This window comes from Meles meles, chromosome 18, assembly GCF_922984935.1.
Source record: "Meles meles chromosome 18, mMelMel3.1 paternal haplotype, whole genome shotgun sequence".
NCBI lineage: Eukaryota > Metazoa > Chordata > Mammalia > Carnivora > Mustelidae > Meles > Meles meles.
Genome location: NC_060083.1, coordinates 14,130,832 through 14,155,218, shown reverse-complemented (window position 1 = coordinate 14,155,218; position 24,387 = coordinate 14,130,832). Strand labels below are relative to the sequence as shown.

General features: G+C 53.9%; 1 protein-coding gene across 1 annotated transcript in view; it reads right to left on the bottom strand.

Annotated features, from left to right (window-relative positions):
- The window catches only part of MAP2K3 (mitogen-activated protein kinase kinase 3), a 28,725-nt gene extending 23,216 nt beyond the window's left edge, over positions 1-5,509 (bottom strand). Inside the window, exon 1 of the mRNA XM_045984323.1 lies at positions 5,222-5,509. Within this exon, the coding sequence (XP_045840279.1) occupies positions 5,222-5,270 (49 nt within the window). The 5' untranslated portion in view covers positions 5,271-5,509. The remainder of the gene's footprint in view (positions 1-5,221) is intronic.
- Positions 5,510-24,387: the final 18,878 nt, after the last annotated feature.

Here is a 24,387-nt window from a genome sequence, read left to right as displayed (position 1 = left end):
GTAGGGCTCTCTGCACAGCGTTTTCTGTGCCACCCCCCCCCCCCCAGCGTTCTTTCTCTGGGACAAACAGGGACACACAGCACCCCTCCTGAGACCCTGACAATACTCTGCATGGCCACTAAGACCCTGCACCTAGCCCCATGGCTCAACTGCTCCCTCTCACCCTGACCCCCATCCACAGACACACCTGACCTTGGATCTGGATTCCAAGGCTTCTTCCTGCTCCTTAGGCAGAGCTCTTTGAGAGTCAGGGTGCTCCTTGCTCACCCCCAATATCCCCACAGCCAGCACTGTACCTGGCACATGAAGTTCTACCAACTGAGGGGCTGGCCCATCCCCTGATTCCCCATCCCACACTTCCCTGTACTCAGGAGAGGCAGACCTGCAAAGAAGCCTGCCCCAGTCCCCTCTGTTCCCCACAGGCCCTCCCCAGGAAGGCCCAAGAGGCAATGGGAGGCCCCAGCTCCAGCCTGTGGACCAGTGGGGAAAGAGCCTGGTACCTTGTAGCTGGCATTACAGGCCCCTGCAGCCAGCGTCAGACTCCTCATGTCACAGGACTTACGAGCCCATCTCCAGAGTCCAGGGTTCTGTTTACTCACCCATCACCAAATACCAGCCATGACCATAACAATAAGAACATAATAACAGATGCCACACATTAGACAGACACTGTCTCCAATCTCTACCACCATCCTCCAAGGGAAGAGTGTTTACTCCCACGTTACAGAAAAGGAGACCGAAGGTCAGAGAGGGCACAAGAGGAAGTCAGGATGCAGTGAAGTGAGTCAAAATTTGAGCACAGGGGGACGCCTGGGTGGCTCAGTTGGTTAAGCGGCTGCCTTCGGCTCAGGTCATGATCCCAGGGTCCTGGGATCGAGTCCCACATCGGGCTCTTTGCTCAGCAGGGAGCCTGCTTCTCCCTCTGCCTCTGCCTGCCAGTGCTTGCTCACTCTTTCTCCCTCTCTCTCTCTGACAAATAAATAAACAAAATCTTTAAAAAAAAAAAAAAAATTTGAACACAGGCCTGTCTACTCCCTGAGCCAAGCTCTGCACCTCCGTCCTGTCTAGTTGAGGTTCTTTGGGGACTGAGGCCAGTCTGGCCAGCCCACTACCTAACACTTAGCAAGACTGGAAGGAGGCTGTCTGCATCCATCCTTGTGGCTGCCAGCCAGCCAACCAGGCAGGAAAAGTTCTTATTCCCAGTCTGCAGGTGAGGAAGCTGAGGCCTCTCACGGGAAAGGTGGGCCATGCCCAGGGCACTGCAATCATTCACAGAGCGCAGTGAATGTAACTTTGCCAACATCACACAGCAAACGAGCCTGCCCTGAAATTGGACCACGGTCACCTCTCCATCCCAGGAGCTCAGGCCGACCCCATACCACCTCTCCTCCCCAGCCTCCCAGAGCCCCCGGCAGACCAGAGGATTCCCTGGGCAAAGGCAGTGCACGGCCACCGCCACCTGCTTCTGTTCTGTGAACAAGAGGAAGCAGGGCTCTTGCCTAACAGAGGAAGTTCCTGGGCGGGGCGGGAGCAGAGCCGGGAGGGCCTGCCCAGAGGTCCCAACCTAGTCTGAGGTCCAGGAAGGGGCCCACCTCTGATGCCCATCTGAGGACTCGATGCTGACCTGCAAGGTCAGCTGTGAGCCCCCCCTCCCAACCCACCAGCCAGCAGGCATCGCCCCTTTAAGCAGCAGCCAGTTGGGCTGGCATGCCCAGCGGGTGAGTCAGCACCCAGTGCCCGCTGACTCACCCACCGGAAGCCTCCCGCTGCCCGAGCCTTCTCCCCACACAGGCAACTGAGAACTTTGCTCCTTTCAGGCCTGGAGCCATGGGCTGGCTGATAGAGAGTTTCCTGTGCGTCACACCAGGGGTGGGGGAAGTCCCCAAGGTGTCACCCTCCAGTCTTTCCGACAGCAGGAACAGGACTGGACGGGGGGTTGAGGGGGGAACAGTGGCCACGGCAGGCAGGGCCAGGACACAGACAGTGCTCCTGAAGCCTCAGTGTCCCCACTGGGGAGCCATGCAAAGATCAACCATGATGCGCTTGCACGGGCGGCACTCATAGTGCAGTGCGGGCGGTGACAGAAAGCATATGGTACCCCCAAGGACACATGTGGCTTGAAGCAGCAGACCCAAACCACGCCACGCAAATGTGCCCCTGACCACTGGCCCCAGGGCCAGCTGCCGTTGGCCTCTGACTCCAGCCAAAGATGGCATGTGGGCAAGGAGTCTGGGGGAAAACCCGCAGGGCTGTGGGACCTGGGGCCTCATGCACTCATGGAAAACTCCCCAGGCCTGTGGCATAGAGCACAGAGCAGGACACCAGCTGCGAGGCAGGAAGCTCAAAGGTGAAGCTCAAAGGTAAATCTCCCTTAAGGTCAAGTACCAACCACGCCCTGTTTTGTTCAGATTCCTCTGAGAAGGTGGAGAAGAGCACAATGCTGGAAGGCCCGATGCCCAGGATGGGGAGGGCCCTGCTGAGAATCCCAGCTCTGTGGACTCAGTCCAGCCACTCGCCCTGTCTGGCCCCAGGTTTTCATCTGTCAAATGGGTCAGGCTGAGTGAATAGAAAATGTCCGAACTCTAAAGGGCTGTGCACGCAAGAGGCATCACCTCCAGCTCAGGCCCTGCTCCAGGTCAGGCTGGCCCTGGAGAGGACCCAGATTCAAGGCATAACAGAGCATCCCAATGGCTAGGATGATGGGGTGCGGGGAGGGTGGGTCCCACCAGCTCAGCACAGAAATGGAACATAAAGGAGCACTGGGGAGACCTTTGGAGATATACAGTCGTTGACAGAGCCCCAGCTACACCTGTTACAACTGTATGACCCCTACGCAAGGCACTAACCACCTCCAAGCCTCAATTTCCACATCTAGAAATGGGGCTGGGAGGAATGAATGGGAGAGAACATAGAACATGAAAAAAAGCTTGATAAGTGGCAAGTCTCAGGATTTTGGTGAGGGGGTATTATGGTTCCCCACCATATCCTTCCACAGACCCCAAAGAGGCAGACGAGGTCCCTGAGCCTTGCCTGAACCTCCTGAACCTCCATCTAACCCACCCAGCACCATCTATTACCTGGACCCACAAACTGGAAATTCACCTTGGTTCTCTCTCTGCAGAGAGGCTCAGAGAGGGCAATACCAGGATTCAAATCACACAGCACATGGGAATCAAACAGTGCCTCCCCAAATTCCCTTTTCCCTTCACACCTAGGACCCCTCTCCCTTCACAACTCTACAACTCAAACTTTTATTGGGATGAGGTATTGCCTGCCTGGAAAAGCTGAAAGAGCATTTGAAGACAAACATCACTTCCATCCTCTTCCTTCTGCCTGTGAAAACACTGTGGCCCAGGGAAGCCGAGGGACCTGCCCTAAGTCCCACAGCACTGACCAAGCCAGGCACAGACCCCAAGCTAGAGAAAAGAAGGGTCTGATTTCCTGGTTCTCCAGAATGGAGAAGCATATGATTTCCCAGCTCCCAAGCTCCACGAGGTCTGTGCAGTGCAAGTCCCTCCCCAGCCGCCTCCCCCCTTGAGTGCCTCCTGAGTTACTCACAGTGGTTGGGCAATGGTCAGGGATCCGGCCTCCCACTTACGTAAGACGTAATTACCCTGCCCACCGGGCCAGCCGGGCTCTGGCCCCCAGCCACCGCAGCTGCTGGCCGCAGGGGCGGAGATGGACCCACACCCTCCCCAGGACCCCACAGGCCCTTCTGGTGCCTGGGCCCCTCCTGAGAAAGAGAGGTAGGATCAGCCCCTGAGCAGAGGCCCACTGAGTGACATCTGTTACCTTTCTCCACCTCACTATGCAGCTGCAACCCAGACAGAGGCAAGGCCTTGACCCCACATGCTAAGGCCTTCCGAACAAGGAAAACGGTAACAAGGTGTGGGCAACTGTGCCTGCCTCAGCACCTACTGTGTGCTAGGCACCCTGCCGCGCTCCCCTCCTCACCCAAGCCTGCTGGAAACTCTTCAGGATTTGCTGCCTCGTATCACACCCAGAAAACCACACAAGCTGTGTGTGATTACTCCCATTTTACAGACAAGGAAACTGAGGTCCAGAGATACTCCTGCTGCTGGCACGAGGCAGCAGCAGGTTTGGAGAGCAAGGAGGCAGCCCATTCATTACAGCTATGTCCGGTTTGGAAACCTCACACAGCCTAGCCTGCTGAGGCTTGAACATGCCAAAAACATCCTTCCCTCTTCCGTGCGCGCGCGCACACACACACACACACACACACACACACAAAATCCCCCTTTCACCCTCCAAGTTTCACCCCCCCACCCCCGCCCCGCATGACAAATCCTGCCGCCTTGCCGCCGCAGCCGCCACCTCACAAAAATTTCCAGGAAGGCTGGCTACTTGGAGAAGACAAGAGTGAGCCCATTGCACAGCCAGCACCCTGGCCTAGCGGCTGGCCCTGAACCCAGAGGCAGCAGGCACAAGCCCCGTACGGATCAATCCTGGAGATACCGAGGAGCAAAAGGCGGTGAGCTCTCCAACTGCAGAGAGAAGCTTGCAAGTCAAGACAAGGAGGAGCTGATGGAGAGGGGGGCCGTGTGTTAGGGCGGGGTGGGAGGCCAAGAGAGGTTCCTGGGGGACCAGGCTGCAGGGCTGCAGGCCTGACAGGGAAGGAGCAATGAGGGGCCTACAAGGATGGACAGAGTTGGGGGAGAGGAGCGAGTTCTTAGCTGGAGTATAGCCAGGGCACCCACATGGGGGGGAGGTGGGGGTTACAGTGAGATTCCCCAGCAGGGCAGCACTGCTGGGGCTCTGATGGGGAGTCCTTTAAATCCCAGTGTGGACACAGCCCTGAGACTAGGGAGTGGAAGTGGGGGCGGGGTGCAGATCAGAGTGAATCCCACCTGCATCCACCTGAGGGACTCAGGTTGGGAGAATTCCTGTTCTAGGGGCAGTTAAGGCCTAAATGAGGAGGTCAGAGTGAGGTTTCTGATCTGGAGCGGGGTGATCACAACGAGATCCTAGCCTGAATTCGGGCCGAGAGCAGTTCCAAGGCCTAAACTAGGGTCCAGGTGAGGTCTGGGCTGAGACGGAGACCCGAAGAGGGAAGGATTCTGGACCGGAATGCTGCCTCCGTCCGGGACGGGCTGGAATGGGATCACACAGACCGAGGTCGGGGTCCGCAGTCCGGGCCCGAATGGGCGCGGGGCGGTAGGGGGTGGGGGATCAAGCTGCGCTCCCTATCAGGCGTTCCTACCTTTGGTCTGGGGCATGCTGGCGGGCTGACTGGAGGCGGGCGATTCCATGGTGCAGGCGGGTCCAGGGGCGGCGGCAGAACTAATCTAGAGGTCGGCGGGCTCTACCCGGGCGGAGAGCGCTCATGGCTGCGGGCAGGGGGCCTGGGCGCGGCGGCGGAGCTGAGGCGGCGGCGGCGGCGGCAAATACGCGTCCAGGACGGGCGGTGCCGGAGCCAGACTGGGCAGCGCCGCGGGGGCCCCGGCCGGACGGCGCCGACGTAAGCCCCGCCCCTGCACGCCGACTGGCCCGTCAGTCTCCGGGGCCCGTCCCCTGCCTATCAAACACCGACCTGCCCTGCCTGTCAAGCACAAGCCTCGCCCCTGCTGGCCCCAAATCCGGCTCCTCCCGTGTCTGTCAAGCCCCGCCTTCCACCCGGGAAACCCGGGCCCACTCCGGCTCGGTCCCCCCCTGGCGAGAGCCGGGTCCCTCCCGCCGCCTGTCCAGACGCAAGCCCCGCCCCCTGCCCGGGACTCGCGGAGCCCGCCTCGCGCCTGTCAGGCACTAGGCCCCGCCCCCGCACTCTCCCAGCCCGGCGGCGCCCCCCTCCAGTGCGCTCCTTGCACCCGCCTGGAGTGCGTAACCTGGGAAAACCCCAGGTATCCTGGGATGGCGGGAGCGGGAAGGCGGGGTGCTGTGGAGGGGTTACAGTGCGCCCCCGGGCCGAGACGGGGGTTCAGACCTCTATGTGGCTACTTTCCAGAGGCGGTGACCTTGGACAAGTCTGGTGACCCCTGAGCCTCAGTTTTCGCCTCTGTGAAAAAGCGACCCTGACAGCCCTGCCTCCCGGCGCTGCGCAAGAGCCCTGCCTCCCGGGCTTTAGCAGATGGTCCATCCTGGCTGACCAAACGTTGTACAAGCCTTAAGCACAATGCCCAGCGTGCGCACATTTTTTCCCGGCTCTGCAACATCCACTGAGCGCCCACCGCCGAGTGTAGGGCACCGGGAACCCGTTGGGTCACGGTGGTGAGCTTTGTGGCTCCTGTTCGTGGGGGTGTCTTCACTGCCTCTCCTTCCCCACACGGTGAAACAGTCTCGGAGGGAGTAAGGTGGGCCGTTGGTTATCTTCTCCTCTGCTCTTGGGGCCTCCGTCTGTGTACGCACTGTCTAGAGTATATAATGGCCACATAGGCCAGTCCTCTCTTCTGCTCCCATGTGGAGGTAGGGGGATTTTAGGAGCCTCTGACCAATCTGGCCCTGCGATCAGGTGACTCAGATGGAAAGCTCCGGGCTAGGGAGGGCGGGAAGGGGCCTGGCAAAGGTCAAGGGGTCAACCCTTCCCCTCTGGGCAGGCATGAGTGTGCGGTCTGCCAGGGACCTCACATGAGGGAAGCAGATTCTACCTCCTGCTAGAAATGCTTGGAGCGGGGTGCTGACCTCTGCTTGCCCATTCGTAAAAGGAGGTGATCCCTGCAGGGCCCCACCCACGCGATGATGGAGAGGGCCTGATGAGATAAGGAAGGGGGATATGTTATTTATATCATCATTTTTCTCTTCCTGCGTCTCTGGCTCACCCTTTCCAGGCAGTGAGTGGAAAGTCATGATCTATGGACTCAGACAGGTATGGATTTAAATGCCAGCTTGCCACTTACTAGCAGTCATGGAGCAGCTCCATGCCTCAGTTTATTGACCTGTCCCATGGGGACTGTGAGGCCTCTCTGAAATTAGCTCGTGAGCTCGGGCTTGGGAGTCCCCGGCTTAGGGCCTGGCACTTCCTAAATGCCCAGGAAATATTTGCAAATACGCTGCAGGCCCCCTCCTCCAGGAAGCCATCTCAGCCTTACCACTCCTTGGGTGGGTGGAATGCTCTGTTCCCAATGGGACATGTGACCATGGGCTAGTCATTTCACCTCAGGACCTGCTGCTTACCCATCTGTAAAATGGGCACCCAGCAGCAGCTACCTCCCAACCAGGAATGTAATCCTGATCCTACAGGTTTTCTAGGCTCAGACTCCTGCCATCCGCTCAGACTTCCACACTTCCCACGCACCCCCTCCCCTTCTCTGTTCCTTGCTATGTTTGAGGGTCTCAGTGCTGCCCCTTGAACATTGTCAATACCCATCCTGCCTTGGGCCCTCCGCCCTGTTTCCTCTGCCTGGAACCCCTTTCCTCCCAGGATTCCTGTGGCGGTTCCCTTCCAGCCTGCAGGCCTCCACTTAAATGAACTCTTCTAAAAGGCCTTCCTGGTCATGTCCCCAAATCAGTTTTAATTCTCTGCACAGAACTCATGCCACCGATGCCTTTCCTATCTGTTCTGTTTTTTTATCCAGCTCTCTCTCTACACCGTCAGCCCTTCCCGGGCAGGAATCTTGCCAGCTCAGTCCCTGCTACAGTCCTGATGCACAGCCCGGGGCCTGGTGCATAGTAGGTGCCTCGTAAGTACGTGAGGAATGAACAAAGGAAGCATGAAAAGCATGCCACAGACATCGATGGAGTGACTCTAGTCTCGTGCCAATCTCCCAGGCACCCCCGTGACTCAGACAAGGCCCTTCAGTTGGAGGAGTTGACGGTTAGGCAGGCAGCCTGACAGACAGCCCAAGAATCACAAAACTCCATGTGGGGTGCTATAAATAGATTCATGAGCAAGAGCCTCAGGAAGGAACCAGACACCACCTGCATGAGCTCAGGGAAGGCTCCTCGGAGGAAGTGACTTTGAGATTGGCCCTTGAAGAATCAGTAGGAGCTGGTCAGTAGAAAAGCAGAGAGAGTCTCCCTGCAAAGGGCTGGAGTTGGGAAAGGGGCCCCGTGTGAGGGCCAGTCTGGGATGAAGGGCTGCCTTGCTGCCCGGGGAGGAAGCCCCACCCCGGAGCTTCTCTTTCTCCCCCGAGCGAGGTGCAGCAGCATCTGCTGGCCACCTTCTGCCTCTCTGGAGCACGGGACAGCTGAGCAACTCCATCATCACTCAGAAACCAGAAGGGGAGTTTGACAGGGTACCAGCAGCTTGCCCGGACTCTGAGAAGGAACATTCGTAACACCACTCTCTGTAGACTTGGGGAAACTGAGACACAAGAAGGAAGAGGGTGTGGCCAAAGTTTGGATATGGGCATGAGAGGAGGTGGGAGGGAGCCAGGAAACTGGAAAGAGAGGATGGTCAGAACCCAGGATTGGGGAAGCTCATTCATTCATTCATTCATTCAACAACTATTTGTTGAGCACTTACTGTGTACCTAGTACTGAGAGTGCAAGACTGAACAAGACAGACACAACTCCCTCAGGGAGATGATGGTCTGGTGAGCAAGCCAGGCAAACAAAATGTGTAGGTTACATCATTATACTCTGTCAGATGGCAAGTGCTATGGGACAAAGGATGGGACTGGGAGTGTGACTGGGTGTGGGGACTATACTTTTAAAGATGGAGGTCAAGAAAAGGCTCACTGGAAGGTGACTTAAGCAGAGCTGGGGAGGTGAGGAAGGAGTCAAGAAGATATGTGGTGGAAGAGCATGAAGACAGAGGGAACAGCATGTGCAAAGGCCCTGAGGTAGGTGGCTTCTAGTGGAATAACTGTGGCTGGAGTAATGGGAGATGGTGGGGGGGGGTGCTGTTCTCACCTATATGTACCTCTGGCACATCTCCAGCACACCCACCTTCACGATCAAAACCCCACAAGCCCCCTTTCACACCATTGTAAGTCCACAGAGCCCAAACACATATGTGCACAGGAACACAGCAGGGTTCACAAGTGTGAACACGCACGTGGAATGGGCAGATGGTGTAGACACATTCACAGATTCAATCCACGTGCACACTGTGTCCGGCACCACCCTGACACCGGCAGGGACCTCCGTGGCTTGCTGACACACAACGCCCTCTGGTGACCATCTCTGGCATGGTGGCTGGACGTGAGCGGGACACTTTAGGGCCGGGCAGAATCAGCCATCCTCTCTCTACTCCTTCCCCCTCCTCTCTCTGCTTCCTGCCCCCAGTTCCTCCACACTGCAGCCAGAGAGAGCCTTCCAAAATACAGCACTGGCCACACTCCAAACCCTGCCAGGGCTCCCTAAGCGGGAAACTTCCCCAGGCGTCATCCCACTGCAGCCACTCCCAGCCCAAGCTTTCCTCCCTGAACCTTTGTTTGCAAAGGCCATTCCCTTAACTGGAAATGCCCTCCCTGCCTTCTCCACCTGACTCAGTCCTATCCTCCTTCAAGGCCCGGTTCTAAAATAAAATGGGGAGTCTTTCCGTGACAAACAATCTCAGCTCCTTCACCCCAGCCCTCACATCAAGGACCCCGGCTCTGCCGGCGGCTGCACCCCCATCTGCCTCTCCGTCTAACTTGTACTCCTGCAAAGCCAGAGCTGGAGCTGGTTTCTTCGGGCCCAGCACTGGACCAGCAGGAAGCCATGGACCAAGGCTACAGGAGGGCACGCGGGGAAGAGTATGGCAGCCAGTGGGCGCCTCCTCCTAGGGCTCTGGCTCCAAGGGCATGGTGTGCAGAGGTGAAAACCGAGAGGGAAGGCAGGGGCTTGCCTGCCTTACTTAAATTGCCACCATTCTCAAGTATCAAAGGGTGAATTCATACAAGCTTGATGACTCTGCCAGCAAAGCAGGGCACCTACTCTAAACACATCATCTTGGGGATTCCCTGTGATACAAGGTGCATGAGGAAGGTAACCACTTTGTCCCTGCAGTGTCCCCAGCACTCCACAGTTGTGGAGTGGAGAAAGGCTCACGGCAGCCCAGCAAGAGGCATAACAATATTACCGTGTCCATTTAACAGAGAAGAAAACTGAGGCCCAAAAAGATGTCTAAAGCAGCGAATCATGGCAGAACTATTGTTGAAACTGTCAGATGGAGACAGAGTTTTCCCTGCCTTTTTCTGCCGAGCTTCCATTAAATGGTCTGCAACATCCTTTCCCGGAGCAGAACAAGCTGTCCTTGCGCTCCCTCCACTGCTTTCTGGAACAATGCCAAGCCCTTGTTTTGGACAGAGCCCCTGGGTCTGTCCAGCCCAATATTCTGCAAGGATATGCTCAGAAACCCTAGGCTGCCCCAGGAACACGTCTAGGGCCCAGTCCAGAGGCTGTCTGTCTCCAGGTCCTCACACATGGTCCTGCCTGCCAGAGAGGCAGGGATGGGTGTTGATTGACACCTGTCACACTCCAAGGCTGAGACTTCACATGACCCAGTCAGGTCAGCATGGTCAGACCCTCATCTCACGGACAAGGAAACTGAGGCCCAAGCCAAGTTCTCACTGCCGGGAAGAATGAAACCAGAGTGTTAACCCACATCATCAGAACAGCCTACGGTGTATCAAGTACTTCACTATAGGGCTCACGCTTGTCATCACGAACCCAGGACCTCAGACTTGTCCTTATCACTGTCATATGGTGTTTGCACCAAGTGCAATGACGGAGACAAACAAGTCGCCAGCCAGACCACAGAGAAAAGAGGCGGAAGTGAGTCAAGATCGCACTGACTCCGTGACCGGAGCTCACCCTGATACCCGCCTGCAGAGCTGTTTTCGGATCGAAAGGCGACCTGGCTTCCCTAGGAAGTAGCTGAGTGACCTGGAGCCAAGGCCTCGGAAATTCCCGCATCCGTTCTCTTCGGTGCTTCTATACCCTTTCAGCCATCCCCAAGCCTCAACTTCCATCCATCCCATGATAAGGGTCTCATTCCTTCACTAGAAGAGTCTTCCATTCCCAGGGAATTCTGACCATTACCAGCTTCTTCCTGAAGTCATGCTGAAGCTTGCCTCTTAGAGATCCCAAGCTCAAATCCATCCGTCCTTCAACGTTTATTTCCTGAGCATCTACTTTGGCCTGACTCTGTGTTAAGTACTGAGGAACATGGAGCAAAGCTCTGGGGGAGGTTGAGAAGGAAGGCAGTACATCCGCGAAGTAAATCCATAGAATAATTTCAAAAATGTCAGGGCTATGAACAAAAGTAAAGTATGGTGATGTTGCAGACAGGCATCATTAAACAGGGTAGTCAAGGAGGCCTTCCTGGAGGAAGTATCGTCTGAGCTCAGATTTGGATGAAAGGGGGTAGGAGCTGAACTAAAATAGTCCATGGTACACAATAGATGCTCAGAGGAAAAGGTAAAGGGGATTTGGAGTTAACCATGAACTGAATGGGGACATTTTTCTCCCTTCCCTCCCAAAACCCCTCTAAAATGACATAAATAAAATAAATCTTTAGGACACACACAAGGACAAAAAGACAAGGACAGGATAAGATGAATCCACAACACAATAAGCCAGCAAATCAACAGACAAACAGTGACCAACTTAGAGAGTGGAGAAAGGTGAAATCAGGTCTGGAGGAGGAGGGGTCAACCCCAGGCCAGACCACCGACCTGGCAGACCCTTAGAAACTCTCAGCTGGGAGGCACCAGGTCCCCCTGGAGGGTGGGGCAGGTGGGCATGGAAACAAAATGAGTTAATAGTTTGTAAAAGGAGCAGTGAGCTATGCCTCCCAAACTTCCCAGACACAAAGGTCATGAGCCTCCAGCTTGAAAGGATCCCCTGAGTGCCCACCTTGACACCAAAAGGACAAAAGTCAGTAGGTAAGCTCCTGCAAAACAAAACACACACAATAGAGAACGTAGTCATAAAGTACTGCGCAGCTCAGCTGGAAACAGCATTTCCATAATCACAATACTGTAAACACCAAAGACTGATGTAGCCCCACAGTTTGGGGCCATGAGATTGGGCTCCTGGGGGAGGAGAGCCACAGAGGTCCACGTGTAAGAGAACTGAACCCTCATCCTCCAAACCAGGAAGCTATCAGATACTGTCTAAAACCAAAAAGAAAGACAGGAATGGCCATCAAAGCATGTGATGGAGAAATAAGGAAGGAAAAGCTAAAGGGGTTGCAGTCAGTCCCACTAGAATCTCAATTGTGGGAGCGGGGGGAGACTTGCTCTTTTGAGGACATTGTGGTGTCCCCAGTGCCCAGAACAGAGCCCGGCACACACCAGATGCTCCATTCCTGTTTGTCCCAGGGGTTGGGAACAGGGGGCTGCTGGAGTATCCTTGTACTTCTTGCAGGACTTGTCGTGCTGTTTGCCTTTCCACACTGGGGACGTGCATTGCTTTAAGAAGAACTAAAAGTCGACTTGAGGGGGAAATAAACAGGCTGGTCGTCTAGAGCGTTGTTCCAGCAGGAGGGGCGGAGAGGAGAAGAGGGCCATGAGGTTAGATTGTCAGCAGGCCCAGGTCGTGGAAGGCCATGATGGAAACGGTGTCGAGGACCCTCAGTCATTTCAGGACACTCTGGCTGGCCCACCGCACACTCCCCAGAAAAGCCACAGGTCCCTCCCCAGAGCCCTGTGCTTGCAGACCCCACGGGGAACTCGGGGGCCTTGGGGGCTGGGTCCATGCTGCAGCCATGCCCACCACTGAAGAGCTCAGCGCCACCGTTCTCCCGCTGCCTGTGCTCAGTGAGTCCACACCGGCCGTCTTCTGGGGCTGTGCCCTGGGCCACGGGGCACCAGGGGCTGCTGGTGTCCGGTATCTCCAGGGGAGGTGGCTCTGCCCTGGAGGCAGGGGATGCATTGGAGAGACTCCAGGCCATGGTGAGCTGCAGGAGAGGCCAGAAAGGGACACAGGTGCCCACCCAGGGTCCCCTGGGTGGGAGAGACCAATGTGCGGGCCTCCTGCCAGGAGGAAACTGGAGCAGTACAGCCATCCTGCCCAAAGGCAGGCCCGAGATCTGTCCCAGCCAGCACCCCCATGGCACTGAGCATTGCCCACCGCGCCACAGAGAGGCCCCAGAGGAAGCCTCCTCTGGCCCAGGTATGCCCTGTCCAGGCCTAGAGCCAGCGCGCTACCCACAGCCCAGCCCTGGGGAAGCTCTCCTGAGTGAAATGCCCTTGGCTACCACCCCCCCAGTCTGCTCCTGCTCAGAGTCAAAGGCTCAGCCATCCCATCCCTCGAAATGCTCTGTGGGCAGACCCTGTCCAGCAACCACAGATTTTCCTGCTATAAGGGGACAAAGGTGTTCAGGTTATCCGTCTTGGGGAAACTGTCATTTGGAGGGTTGCAAACGTTCTTGGGTGGAGAGAATCCATCCTTGGGGGAGGCCCCAGCGGAGAACTGAGATTGATTCAGGCATCTGATGGGCAGGCAGTCATGATGCCCCTGACTTGCTTAGACAAGTGGCTGGCTCTGCCCCCCTCCTAGGAAGAGATTTCCACTGTCCTGGCCACGGAGGATACTGCTTGTGCTTGGGGATCAGAGAGCCAAGAAGTAGTGGGAAGGAGCTTCCCGTCTTGCACACTGAGAGGGGCCCCCCCACCAATGACTCAGATCTGGGGCCACTGCAGGGGGTGCTGCTGTGATGACCTTGTCCTTAGGGGCAGGGGAGGGGAAGGAGGGCACCGAGCTTCATGCTCCAAATATGGCCTCTTCTGTTGTGGTAGGAACCTCCCTTCAGCCAGCTGGTCTCTGCCTTGCTTGAACCATGGGGAAATTTTGCTAAAAGTAGCTGCCTAGACCAAGTTGCTTGGTGAGAATGTAGGACATACTCCCAACAGGTCAGCCAGGGTGATTTCTGGGCAAAGAGATCACAAGGAATGTGTTTGTCTTCTTTAGGTTTTTCTGTCAAACGTTTCTTTCTGTAAGAACCATGTGTTATTTTTAATATATATTAAATATGTAGTAGTTTGGTGTGTTAATAAATCCCAGTAATATAATTACTATTTATTTTATTTTTTAAAAAAATTTTAGAGAGAGAGCATGAGAGCAGAAGGGAGGCTGGTGGTGCAGACAGAGAGGAAGGGAGAGTCTTTTTTTTTTTTAAGATTTTATTTATTTATTTGACAGACAGAGATCACAAGTAGGCAGAGAAGCAGGCAGAGAGAGAGGAGGAAGCAGGGTCCCCATTGAGCAGAGAGCCCGATGCAAGGCTCAATCCCAGGACCCTGAGATCATGACCTGAGCTGAAGGCAGAGGCTCTAACCCACTGAGCCACGCAGGTACCCCAGGAAGGGAGAGTCTTAAGTGGAGCCTGACCTGTGGCTTGATCTCACACCCCGAGATCACGACCTGAGCCGGACTCAAGCGTCCAACACTTAACCAAGTGAGCCACCCAAGCACCCCTATTTGACATTTTAATGTAAACAAACAAAATGTCATCATTATTTTTAACTCAGCCTCTGCTTTACATCTCATTCTTGCCTCTTCTGCGCAGTCTTCCTCAAATATCCAAGCTGTGAGACTTACGGGACTTGACACCATCCAGTGACTCAAAACTCCAGGCTCTAGGCGTGTCGGGGGCTGGGGTGTGTACGGTGGTTTGGGGAGGCAGGGAGCCCAAGTTCCCTGGTTCTAACCTGGCACGGCTGTTTCACAGAGGAGGGGTAAACAGCACCTCTAGGGTCTGACCCTGGGCCGAGGTCCTCCACAGCTCCCCGCCCCTCCTAGGTCCCAACAGATACACGTTGAGAAAAGAACGATAGTCAGAACAGGGAAAGTCACAAAATAGCCCCCCACACACCTTGTTTCTTGCTGAGTCTCGAACCCCCCTAAACTCAGTAGTGTAAAGTAACTATTTCGTCATGCTTGCAGCAGAGGCGGCCTGGCTCTGACCCAGAACATCTGCGGCCTCAGTTGGAGTCACCTGGAGACCCCCTCATTCAGTGTTGGGTCCCGGGGCACAGAGGACCGCAGGGCTGGGCGCAGCTGGGTCTGTGGACTGGGGCACCCGCACACAGCCTCCGCCTGCGACCTGGGCTTCCTCGGTCTGGCAAGCGGAGAACGGGGTGGAAGCTCCCTGGCCTTTTCTGATGCTGTGTCAGAAGTCACACAGTATCACTTCTGCCTTACTCAGAAGTGGGTGCAACCCACCCAGTTTTCAGGACAGGAGACAGACTCTGCCTCACAACGGGAAGAACACTGGAGAACTTGCAACCATTTCTTTAAAAGCTCTACAGTCCTTCGGCAATTCCTCGGGGACAGGGGCCCTTCGAAGAGCCACCTCCCCTACTTCCCAGGGTGTCAGCATCTCTTAGAGCAGGGGAGAGGGTGGAGGCCAAGGGAGGAGGCCAGAGGGATGAGGCTTCAAGTCTCCCATGGGTTCAGGAGAAAAGTGCCAACCACGAAGATAAGGCAGTAGGTGTGGGGAGGGAAGATAGCGAGCTTGCTGGGGAACGCGTGGAGTGGAAGGGTTGGACACCCTCCTCATCTTTCAAGGCAGAGTGCCACACCACGTCCCCTAAAAGGCTCTCCCTGCTGCTCTGTGCTGTCATCGTCAAACTAGATGGGAACCCATAAGCCCCGACCTAACACGTCTCTGGGTCCCCGGCCTCATCCAAGGGCAAGACAAAGGCCCCTCCAGGCGGATCGGCCTTCCAGGGGGCGGGAAAACCACAGATGGCCCGTATCCCTCAAAAGGCTGCCAAGAGCCTCTGGGATAGAATTCTGCCTCCTCTGTTTACTAGTGCATGACACCAGGCAAGTTACAGGATTTCCTAACTGCTCCAAGAGCCTCAGTTTACTCCTGTATAAAGACGAGGTTTCACTGGTACTTTAAAAAGGGAGGCCTAGGATGTGCTTAGCACACAGTCAGAGCTCAACCAGGGCTTGGTTGTGAAATCAGCCCCCTCCTGAGGCCTTGGGGCAGGAGGAGGCCTCAGGATCTGGGCCAACTCAGAGGCCTCCTAGGTCTTGAGCTGATGTGGGGGCTCCCCTGAAGGAGATGCCTCACCCAGGCCCTTCCTTCAGGGGCGCCCAGTCTGACCCAAAGACAGACAAGCAATGGCAGGTGGAAGGTGCCTACCAGGGGCTGGTGGGGAGCCAGTGGTAGAGAAGGGCGGGCCTCTCCCTGACCTCTCAATTACTCCTTAGAGAAACCCCTGGGGTGGCAGAATCAGAGGAGGAAATTTCAGTTCCACAGTGAAAAGTGACAAGGTATGAGAGCGAAAAATGTCTCTATGCCGCCACCGCCCGCCCCCCACTCCACCTGCCACCTTGGTGCCCACCCAGAACTCAGCCCGTCCAGTGTCCTAGGAAGGACAAGGCCACACCTGTTCTTTCCTCACCGCCCTACACATATCTTCGTCACTAAACACCGCGGTAAGACCCTGCGAGCCCTCTCATCTCCGCACGCGGAGGGCATCCGCATTCTTTCTGCAACTACAATAATCCGAGCGACTCTGCCATCAGGATTTAGCAGGTCCCCTGTTGCGAGGTAGTTGCGTGTATTTCGCGTCTACAGTGAATATTCCGGGGCAAACTCCTTCCCCACCATGCCGGGGGATTTGAAGAAGGGAGTCCCAGAAAGGGGAGGGCCGGGGTGAAGGGGTCCCGCATCCTAACGTAGCCAGGTCCCGCCACAGGGCCCTCCCCACGCTGTCTGAGCCAGCCTATCCCCCCAGGCAGGCTTTAAGGATCGATGGAGGGCGATGCTTGGGAGCGAGACGGCAGTCAGAGAAGCAGCTGCGAATGGAAGAGGGTGCAGAGATGGAGAGGCAGCGAGCTTGAAGGGAAAGGGGAAGGGGCCTGGGACAGGTGAAGTGGGGAGGGCATGACGGATGTCCCAGCGGCACTGCAGTGGCCGGTGAGGCTGCGCACACACTGTGCCTGGGAGCACGCAACAGTTGGCCCCACAGGTTGGGTAGGCCTCGCAGAAGGGACAAAGGCTGTGGGTCCAGTGTGTCAGGGCGGTCAGGCACCTGGTCTGAGAAGACGGCGTGCCTGGCGTGCAAAGCCTGCCCTGTCACTACCGCATGGGTCTCTGCAAGCCTCAGTTTTCTCATCTGGAAAATGGGACAATTTTACAGCTACTCCCCCGAGTGGCATAATTCCTGCGGGCCCAGTGCTTGCACGGAGGAGGCGCTCTGTACACAGCCGCTGTTTGCCTTCTGTTGTCCTGCCTTCAGCCGGGCCTAGAGCACCAGCTGGGCGGTGCTCCATGAGCATGTGCGCATGCGCCCAGGGCGCGAAGGAGAAACCCGCCATTCTCCCTCAGAGCCACCCATTGTGAGAGTTGGGGCAGCCAAATCGGCTCTCCAAACCTCGGGAGTCTCTTCGGGCAGACAGCAATCAAATCCTGAGTGCTGTGGTGAGGTTTAAAGGAGAGAGCACGTCCATGCATGCCCAGCAAGCCAGAGTCAGGGCGGGGGGGGGGGGGGGGGGGGAGGGCAGGGCAGGGCAGGGAGGGCGAGCTCATCTCCGAGGTCTCCTCTGGGCTAGCCTTCCCTCCCAGCAGCAGCCCAGCCAAGCAGCCTGGGCCAGCTGGTTGGTTTTGATAAGTGAATATTAGAAATGACAAGGGGCACCTGGGTGGCTCAGTGGGTTAAAGCCTCTTCTTTCGGCTCAGGTCATGATCCCAGGGTCCTGGGATCGAGCCCCACATCGGGCTCTCTGCTCCGCATGGAGCCTGCTTCCTCCTCTCTCTCTGTCTGCCTCTCTGCCTAGTTGTGATTTCTCTCTGTCAAATAAAAAAAAAAAAGAAAGAAAGAAATGACAAACAACACAGAGATATCCTGGGCTCCAGAGAAGGCTGTGTCTCCCTCAGAGAATTCCAGCCTGGAGGGACCTGGGTACCAGGCTTGGAGGCCCAGGGGAGCCTCTGTTAGCAGGTGCCACTAGGAGGCATGAAGTTTTGTTCAACTCACAAAGACAAAACAGAGTAATAACACAAGAGCAGTAATGAGAATAATAACGATAAAAACACCCACTTCTTGAACGTTTATGATGTTATTGAATCCTCAAAACAAGCCCAAAGGAAAATATTTGCAAAACACATCTCTGATAAAGGGCTTGTACCCAGAATATACACAGAAATCTTACAACGCAAAAATAAGAAAACAAACAACCCAATAAAAAATGTGCAAAAGATCTGAACAGACAGCTCATCAAGAAGATATACAAATGGCAAATAAGCACGTGAAAAGACAATCAGCATCATTAGTCATTAGAGGAATGCAAATTAAAACCACAACGAGGTTTACTACACACCTATTAGGATGACTAAAATTTCAAAGACTGACAATTCCAAGTGTTGGCCAAGAGGTGGAGAAATCTTGCTGGTGGGAATGCAAAATGGTATGACCAGTCTGGGAAAGAGCTTGGCTGTCTCTTATAAAATTATACACCTGTCTATGATCCATTCCACTCCCAAGAGAAGTGAAAACCTGTGTTTACACACACACACACACACACACACACACACACACACACATACATATACAACCTCTATGTAGGGGCACCTGGATGGTTCAGTTGGTTAAGTGTCCGACTGCTGATCTCAGCTCAGGTCTTGGGCTGAAACTCATGGGGTCATGAGTTTCAGCCCAATGTTGGGCTCCACGCTGGGAATGGAGCCTACTTTAAAAAAAGAAAAAAAACCTGTATGCAAATATTAATAGTGGTTTTTTCATTAGACCTAAAACCAGGAAAGAACGCAAATGTCCATGAACTTGTGAATAGAAAAAAAATTTTGGTATATCTGTCCATGGACTACTACTTGGCAATGAAAAAGGGCTGAGCTGCTGATCCAGGCAACACCACGGATGACTCTCAGGTGCCTTACGCTGAGTCACAGAAGCCACACTAAAAAAGGTGACATCAGATATGATTCCCTTTGTATGCCACCTGGAAAAGCAAAACTACAGTGGCACAAAGAGATCAGTGGTTGCCAGGGACTTGGGGTGGGAGGCTTAACTGCAACAGGGCACAAGGAAAATTTGAGAGTGAAGAAAATATTCTTTTTTTTTTTTAAAGATTTTATTTATTTATTTGACAGAGATCACAAGTAGGCAGAGAGGCAGGCAGAGACTGGAGGGGGGCAGGCCCCCTGCTGAGCAGAGAGCTCGATGTGGGGCTCGATCCCAGGACCCTGAGATCATGACCTGAGCTGAAGGCAAAGGCTTTAACCCACTGAGCCACCCAGGCGCCCCGAAAAAAATATTCTATAGGATGCTTGTGATGGTGGTTACGGGGCTGCAGATTTGTGTCCAAAGTCATCAAAATCATACTGTGTGAATTTTATTGTATATAAACTATATCTTAAAAGCTTGGGGAGGAGGAGGGAAGCCAGTTCAATAAAGAGAAAAAAAGCCCTGAGCAGCACGAGGGGGGAGAGTATGGAGGGAGGGTACAGGGGACCCGATGCTCAGAAGGGTGATGTCACGGGTCCAAGCCTTGTGGCGACCCTGATAGGAGGAGACACACAGAGACTAGGGCGAGACTGGGGGCCAATAGCAGCCAGGTGGGTCTGGGATTAGAGAAGAGAAGGGCTGGAGGCCGGAGCCATGGCTCTTTGGGGCAGGCTGGGTGTGTGTAAGAGCTGGAGATTTCTGAGATTTCGGGGACTGCTGGGACAGAGGGATGTGGGACGGTTCCAACTGTTCACAAGGCAGTGGGTCAGGAGCTTTCTCACACCTCACCTCATTAATTCCTCACCGCAAACTATAGCTCAGAGAGGTTAGGTCAGGCTCCCAGGTCACACAGCAAAGCTGGTGGCAGACCTGGCTTATTGACCCCAAAGCCAGCTTCTTTCTCTAGGTTTAGAAAGGAAGACAGGAATCCCTGAGGACCCCTTTCCCTCCCCAACTTGATGTGCAACTCAGTCAAGTCTCTTCCTTTCTCTAGGTCTCCACCTCTGTAAAATGAGGCTCTAACAGAACCATTCTTGTAGAGCTCTGGTGGGGGAGAAAGAAAAGACCAAGGGACAGGAAGTGCCCTCTCACCATCAGCCCGAACACCCACTCTCACACTGGATGAGGGAAATGAATTAGGAAGGTAAATCAGCAGTAAAAAAGAAAAAAAAAAAAAAAAGAGGCTTCTTCCTTCTCCCTGGAACTCAGTTTCCCCATTTGGCATAGGGGTTAATTGAGCTACATGATAGGTGGCAAAAAGGGGTCATTTCGATCACCCATGTACACTTTATTTTAAAGATTTTATTTCTTTGAGCGAGAGAGAGAGAGAGAGAGAGAGAGAATGACGGAAGGGGTCAGAGGGAGAAGCAGGCTCCCCGCTGAGAGGGAGCCCGACGCGGGACTCCACCCAAGGACTCCAGGATCATGACCTGAGCTGAAGGCAGTTGTTTAACCAACTAAGCCATCCAGGTGCCCCCCACATACACAATTTTTAATTATGAAAAATTTCAAGGACACAAGAATTTGAAGGCTGGGATGGCCATTGCTGATGCTTAGCCCGCATGTTTTCCTCTCTCTCCGCCTCTCTCGCTGTCCCACATGTAGGTATACATTATTTTCTGAATCATTTGAGGGTAAGTTACTGCCATCATAACCTTTGGCTCCTAGCCCTTCGGGACAAAGAACAAGAGCATTCTCACTTATAACTGCAAGATGGTTTTCCCATCAGAGGAAAAAGCTGTAACTCTGATCCATGATCCATATTCCATGTCACCCCATTGTCTCCAAAGCATCTTTTATGGCTGGATTTTTTGTTTGAACCAGGATCTAGCCCAGAATCACTTATTCTATTTGGTTTTGTCTCTTCTTTTCCCCGTTTTCTGTTTTTTGTTTGTTTTTTTAAAGTTGACATCTCCAGAAGAAAGGTGGCCGGAGCTCCACGATGAATGTGCACATGGCCTTCACCCAGATACATTGCTAGCTAAGCTCTCCAGATCCTCTCTCTCCTCACCAACCATTTAAGTATTAGCAGCAGACACACGCAATTGTGTTTTCTAATCAGCTGCCATCACTGGTACGTAAGAAGACCTCACTATATTATTTGATTTCCAACTCCGGTTGAAAAATCAAGACAGGTTTCCCACGTGGGACAGTCAGTGCGGCTGGAGTGAGCAGTCCCTGCCCCTTTGCACGGGGCAGGAGATCGGCACTCTGCCGTACTCCACACCACTCCCTTTTGTCTGACACCCACCCGGGCTCCCCGAATCACAGAATGCCTGGGCCCCGCAGCCCCTACATGTTGGACCCCTCATGTACTCCAGATGATCTCTGGGAGACTGGGTCTTGTCAGGAGGGAGCCGTCCTTGCCCTTGGGAAGGTCCCATCTGTTGGGCCAGCTGGTGGCTTGTCCTGTTTGGGATGTCAGACGCTGGACTCAGCCTTACCCAGGTTCGGATCCCAGCTCAATACCTACCACCGAGGAGACTACGGACAGTTCTCAGCCTCTCCAAAGTCTGGTCCCCTCACCTGTATAACCTCTGCTGCCTCCGGTGAGTGTAAGGATTTAATCGATTTAATGGGATCACACACGTGAGGCACTCAGCACAGCGGTGCCTGGCGTAGGAGCACTAGGGAGCAGTCGTTCGTAGCTGGTGTGCTCTTGTGAAGACAACTGGAAAGATGGGCAAAGACATCTGTGCGAACATTCACGTCAATGCAGTGAAAAGTACAAAGTTGACCTAAATGCCCAACAACAGAGAACTGGTTGGTTACTGTATCCATAAGATGGGAGAATCTGTGGTAGAGACAAAGATGCTATATTTAGAAATGACCCAAATAGCCATCAGCAAAGGGCTGTGTCTAAGAGAATGGTTAGGGTCTTGTCATCTGTTAGTGACATCATGCGATTCCATCAATGAAAGACCGCACAGCTGTGTGGTGGGGACACCACGCGGGGCCAACAGAGCTCCCCACAGGGGCGTCCCAGCAGGCGCTATGCCACACTTGGGGGGTTCTATGCTAACCTGGATTAAAAATGGGAGGAAGGATTATCTACTTGTATGTACCCAGGTGTATGTGTGGAAAGTCTGGGCAGATTCATAAGAAACAAGTAAAACTGCTTGCGCGTGTGTGGCGGGGAGCCGGGAAGACACGGGCAGCAGGTAGGTGCTGCTGGGTGCCTGGATATATTTTGCTTTAGTTTTTCACACATGTGAACATATTGCCTTGTCAAGAAGTAGATGTAAAAATGTTCTCAAGGTGCATGGGTGGCTCAGTCAGTTCAGGGTCTGCCTGGAGTCCAGCCTGGGTCTCCCTGCTCAGCGGGGAGCCTGCTTCTCCCTCTCCCTCTGCCCCTCCCCCGCCACTCATGCTCTCTCTCCCACACTCTCTCTCTCAAATAAATAAATAAAATTCGGGGGGGAAAAAGCTCTTCAAGAATGAGCTGTGATTTCCATATATTAACAAGGGAAAATACTCACAGTATATTGTTAAAAAAAAAAAAACCCACTACGAAACAGTGAATATGATTTGATTCCATTCGTGCTAGAAAAAACAGTCTGTGTAGAGAGCTCCAGGCGAGCAGGAGCTCCGTCTGCCTCATTCTCAGCTGTGTTCTCAGGACCAGAACACACAGCGGCGGCTCAACAAACACTGAATGAACGAGTGAGGGAATGAGTGAGGGCTAGTGTGTCCATCTAGAAGGACACACAGCCAACCTGAGAACAGTGCTGGACTTTGGAGGTGGGTCTCTGCAGGGTTTTTGTCCTGTTGATATTTTCTTGTTTGTTCTGAAACTTTTTAATGAGCACCCCTTGTGCATCTAATCGAGTAACGGGACAGAAGAACAGTAAAGGCATTAAAAGGAAAAGCGAAGCCTCTGTCCATGGGCGTGGGGGTGGCCCGGGTCCAGATGAGGTGAGGGTGTGGCGGCTCCCTTGGAAGAATGTTGGGCTGGTGAGCAGGGCAGTCATCCCACATGGGCCTGGCAGAGCTGAGACCCTGGAGGGCAAGCCAGGGCTGCAGGAGGGAAGACGAGGCCCGGAGAAGGCATGTCACTGGCTTGGGGTTTCACAGCAGAGTCAGGATGGACGAGCCAGGCCTGCTTGGATCTCAGCCTCCAGCAGCAGGAACTTAGGGTGCTTGATGAGGTCATGCGTATCCTTTAACTCCATTTCACAGATAAGGAAACTGAGGCCCAGGGGTACAGAGCTAGAGGGGCGAGGAGCCCAGGTCTGGAGACAGATTCTAAATCCGTCACTTTCCTCCCCTGGGAACATCCTCCTCATGAAGCTTCAGTACCCCTCTCCTATCTCAGGTGGTGGCAGTGTGGGGGCCATGCCCACGAGCTACCTTCCACATTGCATTTGTGTGGCAGCCGCAGAGCCCGGGAGAATGGGCACTGGCCACTAATGTCCCTGCTTGTCTGGAGCAGCGCACGGGTCTCTTGCTTCTAGGCTTTCCTTTCCATGGTCCCACCCCCCACCCATCTAAGGAGGCAGAGGGAGCCTATAGCCAAGGTCATTACATAGTTCCATGGAATGCTATGGAACCATGGAAAGGAGCAGACTGCTGACGGGCGCGTCACGACGACCCAGTGCTGGATGAAGGAGGCAGACACAGACAGCCACATGCTGCATGACTCCATTTCTATGACATGCTGGAAAAGGCAACATGTCAACAATAGGCGGAAAACAAATCAGAGGTGGGGGGGGAGAGCTTAAAAGGGGCTCAGGTGACTTGGAGGGATGATAAAATTTTCATAACTTGGTTGTGGTGCTAGCTACAGGAAGGTATACATTTGTCAAAGCTATACGCTGAAAGAGGTCATTTCTACTGTATGTAAACATGAACTGAAATGTTTTAAATTAAAAAAAATGAAAACCTCAGCCATGAGGTTGACTTCATTTTACATTTAATGTATTTACACATACTATATGTTTGAAATTTTCCAGTATTAAAAAGAAAAAAAAAAACCCTAACATTGCATCCCTGATCTGCTCAAAACCTTCTCATAGCTCCCTCCTGGCTCAGAGTAAAAGCCAAAAGCCCTACTGTGGCCAGCGATAACCCTCAATCTATCCCCCAGACCCCTCAGCTCACCATTCTCCCCGGCTTACGCTGTGCCAGTCCCACTGGCCTCTGTGTTCTTTAAACGCACCACAGGGCTTTTGCACTGGCTGTGGTTGTCTCTGTCTGGACTGCTTTTCCCTACAACATCCCCTGACTCACTTTCTTACCTCCTTCAAATCGTCCATTAAAAGAACCCAAGTTAGTTCAGGTGGCTGGTTCAGTCCCTAGAGCATGTGACTCTTGATCTCAGGGCCTTGAGTTCAAGCCCCATGTTAGGTGTGGAGCCTACTTAAACAAATTAAATAAATAAAAGTAATAAAAATAATTATGGTACGTGCATACAATGCAATGCCATTCCGCAATGAAAAAGATACAAGATGGATGAATCTTATAGATAAAAATGTTGAACAAAAGAAACTGAACACTAAAAAGTGCATACTATATGATTCTGTTTATGAGAACTTCTAGGAAAATCAAATTAGTCAAAGACAGTGGTTCTCTCAAAGGGTGG